This window comes from Myotis davidii, unplaced genomic scaffold (assembly GCF_000327345.1).
Source record: "Myotis davidii unplaced genomic scaffold, ASM32734v1 scaffold425, whole genome shotgun sequence".
Classification (NCBI taxonomy): Eukaryota; Metazoa; Chordata; class Mammalia; order Chiroptera; family Vespertilionidae; genus Myotis; species Myotis davidii.
Genome location: NW_006296413.1, coordinates 3,058,247 through 3,069,198, shown reverse-complemented (window position 1 = coordinate 3,069,198; position 10,952 = coordinate 3,058,247). Strand labels below are relative to the sequence as shown.

The window sequence follows — 10,952 nt, the reverse complement described above, 5'->3', positions numbered from 1 at the left end:
AATGACTGGCAGTTCTAGGTGACAGCAACAGCAAGGAGTAGAGGATAATACAGTCTTATGACATCCGTTCAAAGGGGGCGTTTTTAGGGAGGTGGAAGGGAGAACATTCTGTAGCTGGTGATGAGCAAGAGGATACCTGTGCCACCTCCATGCCCAGTGGTAGGTGGGTTGTGGGAGAAGAGCAGCCACCATCGGAGAGGGCTACCAGGAAGCAGGGTCTTCAGGCGCACACACACCAGTTCTAACAACCAGAAATACCTCCAGATCATGCCAGATGTCTTCTTCCCCTGGCAGAAATATATATAAACCACATTTTGGTTATCTCAGCATTTCTGAGATTCATTTTACAGAGATTTCTTAAAAGCCTAAACAAACTCAGGTGAAAACTTTGTCAAGATTCTTGTTTGTAATAGAGGTTTCTACAAAAAGCATTGTCTAACAGATAAAGCAGTTTCCTTTATTATTTTAATTGGTATAATGCTATTTCAATTACAAAACATTGTAAAATGCATTTTATTTTTAAAAATTAGCAATGGATAAGAAACCTAAAAATAAAAAATAAAAATTTCAATTTCTAAAGGAAAAAATAGCAGAATATCTGCTTCGATACAGCAGAATAACTTCACAACCTTGGAGTAGGCAAAGATTTCTCAGCTGGGACCCAGAATGCATTGAGCATAAGAGAAATAAATAAAATTGACTAGATCAGAATTAAATTTCATCAAATTATTATTAAGAAAATGAATAGGCAAAATATTTACAGTACGTATATCTGACAATGTCATGTATAAGTTTAAAAACTTACAACTTAATGACAAGATAAGCAACCTGGGCAAAGACATTTGATGAAATACGTACTTCATAAGTGGAAATTTACAAATGAGGAATAAACTAATGAAAACGTTCTCAATATTGTTACTTGTCAGGGAAATGCAAATTCCAACCTGTGATATTCCACTGAGCGCATCCATTAGAATCCACGAATCAACTTTACCGAGTGAAGCTGTGGGGCTGCTGGAGTGGAACTCAGTCTGGCAGTTTCTCATAAAGTTAAACATGCATCTCCCTAAGACAGAGCAATTCCTCTCTTAGGCGTTTGCCCAAGAAAAAGCAAAACACATTTCCCCACAGACTTGTACAAGAACAGTAGCTTTAGCCATAATACCCTAAATTAGAAACAACCCAAATGCGAATATTCGGCAACAGGAGAATGCGGAAACAAAGTGGGTACACATGTTCCTAGAACAGAATTCTACTTAGTTATAAAAAGCAATGAATGGCACACGCAACAACCTGTATTGACCTCAAATGCATTATGTTGGGCGGAAGAAGCCCTTGCAGAATAGTGTATACTGATGGTTGCATTTCTGTGAAATTTAGAACAGACCAAGCTAATCTTTTGTGAAGGAAATCAGAGCAATACCTGCCTCTGGGAGGGGTGCAAGATTGGGAAGGTTCAGAGGGATTTTCCAGAGCAATAGAAGTGTTCTACATCTTGATACGGATGTGGGTTACACAGTGTGTGCATCTATCCACTCATCAGTCTGGGCACTTCACTGTGTTCAGATCAAACCGCAACTTAAAAAAAAATCGTTTATAGAAATTTACTGGCATTCCTCAGATCCTCCTGCGTAACTATATTATTTTTTTAGAGCTAAAAACACTGCAGTGTCTAATACAGTTGAAGTTGGGGGGCGGGGGTGGCTAAAAGGAAAGTTTCCTGGAAAAAAAAATATAGGTGGGCTGAGACCTGAAAGACAAGTTGATTTGCTGTGTACAGAAGCCTGAAAGAGCATCTGAGAAGAGAAAAAAACCACACAGACAGGACAGTGCTGCTGAAGTGTCAGTTCGAGAGGAAGAGGCAGGCTAAGGTGAGCGTGGAGAGGTCACTCCACACCCTGGGAGACTGGTACCTGCTCGCCTCTTCCTCCAGAGTACTGGGAAAACTCAAATGCAATATTAAAACCATTTTAATGTGAAAACCCTTTGTAAACATACAGTACAGTAACAACATACAGTATGCCTGTGGTGGTGCCTTAATTCTAATACAACAAAGACTGATAAGAGTGTAGAGTTTTTTAAAGTTGTTTGCAAACATAGTATTTCTTTTAGTCTGATTTTTAGTGACACGGCTTTGACTTAGTTTTTTTTTTTGGTTTCAGGGTTCAAAAAGGATTCTTCGCTCCAATGAGATCATCCTTCCATCCAGTGGACTGGTGGAAACAGAACTCCAGTTAACCTTCTCCCTTCAGGTGAGAATCTGCTCACTAATATGCCATGTCCAGTCCTAGTCCCTAGACAGCCCTCTAACCTGGAAGCCGTTTTATCCAAGAGCAGACATAGCCCCATGAATGAAAGTCACCCAGTGAATTAGCCGTAGCAGCAATGGATTAAAGTCACCTAGAGCTCCCATGGCTAGCCTGGAGGGCCAAAGCAGTCACTTAGCCAGCCACGCACAATAAAGACGCCAAAACCCAGATGGGCTGCTGAAAAATACACCGTGTCTCACTCTTCTCTTTCCTTTCCTTAGATAAGGCTGTGAGCTCGCCTGTCCTACCACGCTCTGCCCCATCACCCCTTAGTGATCCACAGCACATGACCATTTTGCCCTCATCTTGTAATCTCCATCCATTCCCTTCTCCTCCTTATGTCTGCCTTTCATCATAATCCCAGTAGGCCAAATTGAATGCATGGAGAAAACACCTGAGCACATGGCAAGGAAAGAGGCAGTTTACTGAATATGTGCTCTCTGCCAGGCACTGCTGTAGACAGTGGAGACTCGGCAGTGAAAAAGACAGGCAAGATAGTCATCAGAGAACAAGATAATTTCCAATGAGGAGAGGACAGTGAAGGAGAGGAAACTGGGTAATGGGCTAGAGAAGGATTGGGTGGTGGGAGGAGGAGGAGGAGGAAGTATTTGAGCTGAGAGCTGGATATTAGGAAACTGCCAGTCATAGGATGATGGGGGCAGAAGGAACGGTAAGTACAAACTGTGAAGGCCCTAAGTGAGGCACAGGTTTTGCATGGTCATGCATTTTGAAGCTCTGTTATTAGGTATATAAACATGTGGGAGTAAGTCTTCTTAATGAATTGATGCCTTTTTCATCAAGTGGTCTTCTCTTTGGTCTATTTTTGTTCTTTTGGACCACAGAGCTGCAGAGTGGGAGCCAGACACCAAGCAGAATCAGACCCCCAGCAACAATTCAATGACACTTCCTTCACCCCGTCACTTCCCCATGAACAGACAGGAGATGGGGAAGCACAGAAAGATTGTGTGCCCTCTAGCAGGACCCATCCCACCAAGGACCCAGTTGCCCATTAATCATGCTTGACTCTATTTTGTACTTGGCAGTACCCTCACTTCCTGAAGCGAGATGCCAACAAACTGCAGATCATGCTGCAAAGGAGAAAGCGTTACAAGAACCGGACTATCTTGGGCTATAAGACCCTGGCCGTGGGACTCATCAACATGGCAGAGGTGAGGGGAACACAGTCTCCAGACGGTCAGCCTTTAAACCGTTGTCTGAGAGACACACCAGGCCCAGCCATGAAAGCCCAGCAAATGATTTTCCCAGCCCGCTGGCAGGTGTTTCATTTGATAAGTTAATTCTTATATGGGAAATGCAGGCTATACCTCTTTTTTCAAGTACTTTCTCCTAGACATCAAGTTCTTTCTTTAACTTAAAAAAATTTCAAACTTAACAGAAAAGTTGTAAGAATATAAAAGGAATTCTCATATACCCTTTACCCAGATTCTCCAGTGTTAACGTGTTACCGCATTTGCCTTATTTTCCTCTGTGTATATATTTATGCATATTTTCTTTTCTGAACCATTGAGAGTAAGTTGCAGACATGATGCCCCATTGCACATTAATATTGCTCTATGTTCATTTCCTAAGTTATGTGAACACCACACCTTCATGAAGATCGGGACAATGTCACTGATACAAGGTTATCCTCTAACTCGCAGTCCCCATTCCGATGCTTCAGTAACATCCTTTCTAGGCCCAGGATTAAACCTAGGATTATGTGTTGCATTTGGTTGTCATGTCTCTTTAGTCTCCTTCAACTACAACAGGCCATGTCTTTCATGCCCTTAACATTTTTTAAGGGCATTTCATGCTCCTCATTTGGATTTGTCTGATGTTTTCTGAAGATTAGGTTCAGATTATGTATTTTTTGGCAGAATTACCGTAGAATTAATGCTATGTTCTTCTAGTGATTTGTCCCATTACTGGTGATGTTAACTTTTATTGCTTGATTAAAATGGTGTCTGCCAAGATTTCCAATATAAAGCTAGTAAGTATTCCGTATTTACCAATTTAGAAAATATTTTATAGGGAAATATTTTGAGACTATGGATCAATCTTTTTCACCAACTAGTTTGAGCATCTGTGATTCTTGCCTGAATCAGTTACTGCGTTGAAAGTTGCAAAGAGTGAAGCTCTAACCCCACCATTCCTTCTGTATGGTTAGCTGGCTTTCTGTTATAAGATGGAGCTTCCCTTCCTTCCCCATTTTATTGATTGATTCATTTATTTGAATCAGTAATGGACATGGGTTCCTGCTTTATGGTGAAGTCTAATCTGCTACTATCATTATTTACTTTGATGCTCAAATTATTTCAAATTTGGCCAGTGGGAGCCCCTTCTGGCTAGCTCCTATATCCTTTTTTTAAAAAAATATATATTTGTATTGATTTCAGAGAGGAAGGGAGAGGGAGAGAGAGATAGAAGCATCAATGATGAGAATCATCAATCAGCTACTTCCTACACACCCCACACTGGGGATCAAGCCAGCAACCCGGGCATGTGCCCCAACTGGAAATCAAACTGTGACCTCCTGGTTCATAGGTCAACGCTCAACCACTGAGCCACGCTGGCCAGGCCATCCTTTTTTATTCTTCACATACTTCTTTACTTTCTGATATAAAGTATTAAGCTCATCTTATACTTTTCCTGAAGCAGCCTTGGAATGAACTGATCCTCTGAAGAGCTGGTTCCTTTTAGTGGAATATGGCATTTAGAAACCAAGATGTGGGTACTAGGAGTGCTCATTTTCCCAGCTGGGGTATCACCGCTTCTAAACAGAGGCAGGAAATGTCTGTACATATATGCGTATGCACATATGTATCCCATCTACACCTACCTATCTGATCATAAGCCTACATTCCAATCAATTCCAATCCAGCACCATAGAGCTTATTCTAGCCTTTTCATATTTCTGATTACCTCTCCAGCAGTGAGAAACAGGCCCCTGTGATCCGCGGCGTGCCTGCTCACTTGTGCAGCTCCCCTCCATGCCAGGCAGGTCCTCTCAGCTCTGGCAGAGGGAAGCAGAAGGGGCCACAAATCAGTTCTCCAACTTATTTCTGTCCTTTAGTGCATTAAATAGGGGGAAATGTGGCCATAATAAATAGAACATGTGGGATAATCCCGCCCAGCTTTTTGTCCTCTTCAGGTTTGGTATCAATACGAGGGACTGGGGGCAGTGCAGGGATCTGGATGCCGCATTCCCCGCTGTGTCATGCCCTTTGGTTTTCTCCTGTACTGTAGGTCCTTTTCCTCATTGTGAGTTGACCACCACCTGCAGACTGGCCCCACCCAGCCTGGAGAACTAGTTTCTCTGTGAAGAACCTAAGCGAGAATGTTGTCCTAGACTTTGGCAGCCATTTTCAATCTCAGGCCTTGATTTTTATCTTGAAGCACATGGTCTGACTGGTGGTTGGCACTTCCAGAGAGCATTTTAAAATAAGCCCTTGACAGGAATAGGAGAGTAGCCATGCATTGGAAGATAGTGAGAAGGGAAATGTATTAGTAGAATGCCATTCCCGTTGGCTTGCATATCCACTTGGGTTTATGGAAATGGACACCTCTGCGGACCCCTCCGCAGTCAGGCGTTTCCGTTGCCGCTGTGACCTCAGGTGATGCAGCACCCTAACGAAGGCGCACTGGTGCTGGGCCTGCACAGCAACGTGAAGGACGTCTCGGTGCCTGTGGCAGAAATAAAGATCTACTCCCTGTCCAGCCAGCCCATTGACCATGAAGGAATCAAATCCAAGCTGTCTGGTAAGATGTTTGCAGTGTCTGGAGACCCTGTGGATCAAGAAGGAGCCCATCACCTGATCTCTGTGTGGGGAAGTTGAATGAGATAGTGCCTGAACTGTCCCTAGGAAGGAGAAGTTTAGAGATCCCTGAAAATATGACGTGGCCTGCCATGGCTGTGGCCCTCCTCCACCCTGCCTATTCCATCCTCGGAGAGCCAGGCTTCCGCCAGTCTCGGGGCCAGACCTTCCCATTGCGAGGTTTTCTCACTGAGGTGTCTGTTCCAGATCGTTCTCCTGATATTGACAATTACTCTGAGGAAGAGGAAGAGAGTTTCTCTTCAGAACAGGAAGGCAGTGATGACCCACTGCACGGGCAGGTAACTTCCCACAGCCCCTCACAGGCAGGGTCTGAGAAGCAAGGCCAGACTTCCTGGGGCCTCCCAACCTCATTTGATCCTCTCCCAACCTAGGACCTGTTCTATGAAGATGAGGATCTACGGAAAGTAAAGAAGACCCGGAGGAAACTCACCTCGGCCTCTGCCATCACAAGGGTGAGCCTCCAGGGTCTGGGGGTGTTTGAGCTGAGATTTTCAGCGGCTGGCGGGGCTGAGAGGGCCTGCTCAAGGTTCTGATATACCCCGTGCACTGCCTCCTCCACCACCAAAGTAAGAATCATGGTTGTGACAGTTGTCTTAGGATAGAAAAAAGGTTGGGAACTGTTGTTTGAAATTTTGGAACAGGTAATGCTTCCTCCAGGAGCAGAACATCGCAGACACCCCACCTCCCCTCCAGGGGATGGCTGGTTCACATTATGTACTGTCCACTTCATGGAGCAAGCCAGTCCTCTCTAGGGGTATCGCCGTTTTTAGTCATTTGTTGGATTTACCCAGAACTAATCGGCTAGAACTTAGAACTGTGGACTTGAAAAGGTTTAATTACATTAGATACAGTTCCTACCTTAATGGGTCCATAACCTTAGAGACAAATTATCTCCTGCATAAGATTTCCTCAGGAGTCACTATTTTTGGTGAAATTCGAGTCCTGAAACACTTAATATCTGAATTTCTAGATTAACTTTGATGATGGAATTCCTGTGCGAAAAGGTGGGAGTGGCAAAAGTGTTAGGAGTTTGTTAGAAGAGAATTTCAGTTTCATTTTCCCCCAGAGGCTTCCTGATTCTCTTTAGTGCAGACCTAGTCTGGGGATCCCAAGAGCAGAGATTCCCATCTCCTTCAGGGGTGACATAATGTGGGCCAGACCTTTCAGACGGATTGTTGTATCAGAGCCTGGCATTCCACCCAGAACGACACTGTCCTCTCCAGTTCTCCTGAGGTACCACTTCCATGGGAGGCCTCAAGACTGTGGCCTTGGCTCCCCTGCGGAATAATGACTAGAGAGAGTGAACCGGTTTCATAGTCCTCGTGGCTGGTCCTTGATTGGCTCTCCGAAGTAGCGGGGAGCACGTCACCAGAGCCACTGTCCTCTGAGAGTGGGCGAGGCTAGAGGGTGGCTCTCTGATGTAGTTCCTTCTGCTAGGTTTTCCCTTTTCCTGCTCTGTAACCACAGAGGCCCTATTTTCTTCCCACAGGGTGCCCCCTGAAGCTTTAGAAACCACCTCTTCCTGTGGTCGCCATAGCTTCCCCGCTACATGGCCAGAGTTCAGTGCTCCTCTTAACACTATCCACTCCCCCACAGGCCTTTGTTATTAGCTGCAGGCACTTCAGTCAGATTTCCAGAGGCGTGGTAATTGTTCTTTAGTTTCTGTCTCCTTTTATGCACATGCTTGATTCTCTCCCTTCCAAGAACATTTTGTTCTAGACACGAATCGACCTGCTGTTCTCTTAAGGTGTCTTATACTTCTGTCACTGTGAACTCAGGTTTTTTCTCTGCTGTGAATGACCTTCCTCCTTTGGAAGTCCTTCCCTTTCTTGAAGGCGTAGCTCAGTCTTATTTGCAAATTGGTCTTTTTCATCCCCTAATAGTGAGACTGTCATTCAGGCAGAAAGTACTTATGGCCACAAGGTAGGCATTGTGCCCAGAGTTGAGGACAGAGAGATAAGGAGGGCCAGTCCATGCCATCAGGGAGCTCACAGTGTCTAGTGACACAAACACACCTAAACTGCTCAGTGGGATGGGTGCCAGAGGATAGAGCTTTTTGTAAGGGATAGAGGTGGCCAGAGGCAAATGTGACCAACTCTGAGCAGGAGGGCTCCAGGGAGGAGATGCTGAGACGTGGGTTTCTCAGGATAAATAGAACTTTGCCAAGTGGATTTGGGTGTTCAGTCAGGGCAGAAGATACCAGTAGAGAGGCCCAGCTCTTCACGGAACTGTAAGCAGTTAGTTCCCACTTGAATGTGGGGTTGGGGGGTTGAAGACAGACAGAACTAGCCCTCAGGGCAGACATTGGTTTGACACTTAATCTCTGTCCCCTAGGCAGTATGGGCCCACTAAGACCTCCAGGTCGGAGAGTAACATGATTAGACCTGCGTTTGGAATGGTCACTGGATTTTGGAGGGGACAGACTGGAAAGTGGCTGGACATGGGCAGGTGCCTGCTGAAGGCTGATGCAGTGATCCCAGGGAGGCGAGGAGGAAGGCCTGGAGGAAAGCAGTGTGTTGCAGATGGAGAGAGGGTAGCAGTTAAGGAACACAGGGCTGGGGGCAGAAAGGAGAGGGGAGAGACTCCAGGTTTAGAGTCGGGCAGTTGGATGAATGGTGACATCAGTAACCAGGGTAGGGAATATAAGGAGATGACAGTGAGTTCCTGTTTTGGAAATGCTGACTTTGAGATGCCTGTGTACGTGCAGGTGGTCGGCACCATGGATCTGAAGGACAAGAGAAAGTAATGAGTGCAGGTGCACATGTGATGTTACCAGCACGAGTGTGGTGCAGGGCCCTGGGGACCCTGAGACCTCCTCCTTGCACCTGTGCCCACAGCACCAGGGACCAGTGCTGTGCCCTGGAATTAGTCATAGGTTTGAAGTGCCAGAGGGTAGAAGCTGTCTCTTCCCACCTTTGTATCCTCCCACAGTTTCTCACAAAATGGGCTCTTGATCCCTCTGTGGACTTCATTGCAAGTGGGTGTTGTTTAAGAACTGTTGTGCCATTTGTCCCTACAGCAACCTAACATCAAACAGAAGTTTGTGGCCCTCTTGAAGCGGTTTAAAGTTTCAGATGAGGTATGACCCCTTACTCTCAAGGTTGATGGTGAGTAAATCTCCCTGAGTTGCACAGTCATTCTTGGGGTGCACTCTTCATTGCCACTGGGAGCCAAGATTCCAGGACCCCCAAGCCAGAAGGTAGCTAAAGAAGGGCTTTAAGCTACTTGAAAAGAGAAAGACTTAACATGTAGCACCGAAGGCTTGTTGGTATTTGGAGATGGGGCGGCAGGGTTGCACCCAGCCATTGCTTAATATCCAGCCTCTGATACAGGGAATCAGCCAATAAATCCAGTTGTTGTTGCAGTTTCCCTTTCCCGCCCATTCCAAGGGGGACATCGTGAGCAATAGCTGTGAGGCAGGAGTGTCCTCAATGCTCAAACCTTGAGTAACCAAGAATTGGCCATTGAAAGGGAAACAGTCTCTCCCTGGGCTCTGGCCAGCCTGGTACCACGTGTCACTGGGTGATGGCTTCTGGGTTTTCTTGTGCCTGCTCCTTGGGAGAGAGATGCCAGCACTGCCAATTTTCCTGACACCAGGTTCACAGTGCGGAGTGTTGGAGGCATTGAAGGGGGAAGGTGGCCTCCCCACACCCTGCTGTATGGGTTGGATCACAGCAAGGACATCAAGACTACCCCGATGAGGGTGGAGCTATGGCCTGTCCCTTAATAGGGACCAGCTAGGGAGGCCAGCGGTACCTGTCCAGGAGGAAGGAGTTGCACGTCCACCATAATTGTAAATAGGGGTTACCCTAAACTAAAGTCCTTTTTCCCCTGCAGGTAGGCTTTGGACTGGAACACGTATCCCGGGAGCAGATTCGTGAGGTGGAGGAGGACTTGGATGAACTATATGATAGTCTGGAGATGTACAACCCCAGCGACAGTGGCCCTGAAATGGAGGAGACGGAGAGCATCCTTAGCACTCCGAAGCCCAAGCTTAAGTGAGGCCCCACCTCCTCTAGCAAATTGTCTCCCCATGCCTCTCCTTCCTAGACCCTCCCCCATTTCCCCCCATTACCAGGCAATCTCGGTTCTTCATTCTTGTTGAACCTCCAGCTATCTGGATAAAGATCATTGGTTTGCTTCTCACTGACAAAAGTCCTTCAGTCCAGGTCCCTACTTGTCCAGCCTCTGCTGTGTCCTTCCTCACCAGGTGTCCTTGAAGCCAGGTCATTGATCTTTCTTGAGCACCAACTCTACCCAGCTCCCCAGGAGCAGCTGTTCTGGGCCCTGGTGGCCACTGACCTGGCTGTGCTTCCTCACCACAGGCCCTTCTTTGAGGGGATGTCGCAGTCCAGCTCGCAGACGGAGATTGGCAGCCTCAACAGCAAGGGCAGCCTCGGCAAAGACACTACCAGCCCTGTGAGCAAGACCAATGGCTGTGGGGAAGGGAGAGGGACCTGGGGAGTGTTGGGGCTTAACACTCTGGGCCCTCTGCTCTTGGCTCATTTTGTGACCTCAGAAGAGCATCTCCTCTTGTTTCACACTCGGTTGTCATCTCAGTCCTAGCTGGGAGCTTAGCTGTCTGAGGGCATTGCTGGAGCCGGTTGGGTGTTCTTTTTGGTCTGATCCCGCCCTCACGTGGAGCCTTCCCTCCCAGAGCACACAGTGCCTCAAAACCTCTCCCTCATTGTCTGTTGCATGGTAGCTGGGAGCATGGCGTCCGGCAAATGGTAATCGATTCGGCTTTCCAGGCTGCAGAAAGAACAGGTTCAAAGTGGGCCGGAAGCCCACAGGTTTATTCAGGAGA

General features: G+C 46.6%; 1 protein-coding gene across 1 annotated transcript in view; it reads left to right on the top strand.

Moving 5' to 3' along the window:
* The window catches only part of PACS1 (phosphofurin acidic cluster sorting protein 1), a 36,693-nt gene that overhangs the window by 7,102 nt on the left and 18,639 nt on the right, over window positions 1-10,952 (top strand). Inside the window, exons 2-9 of the mRNA XM_015569052.1 lie at window positions 2,163-2,252; window positions 3,353-3,478; window positions 5,924-6,068; window positions 6,332-6,423; window positions 6,517-6,597; window positions 9,165-9,224; window positions 9,983-10,143; window positions 10,471-10,564. Coding sequence (XP_015424538.1) covers window positions 2,163-2,252; window positions 3,353-3,478; window positions 5,924-6,068; window positions 6,332-6,423; window positions 6,517-6,597; window positions 9,165-9,224; window positions 9,983-10,143; window positions 10,471-10,564 — 849 coding nt within the window. The remainder of the gene's footprint in view (window positions 1-2,162; window positions 2,253-3,352; window positions 3,479-5,923; window positions 6,069-6,331; window positions 6,424-6,516; window positions 6,598-9,164; window positions 9,225-9,982; window positions 10,144-10,470; window positions 10,565-10,952) is intronic.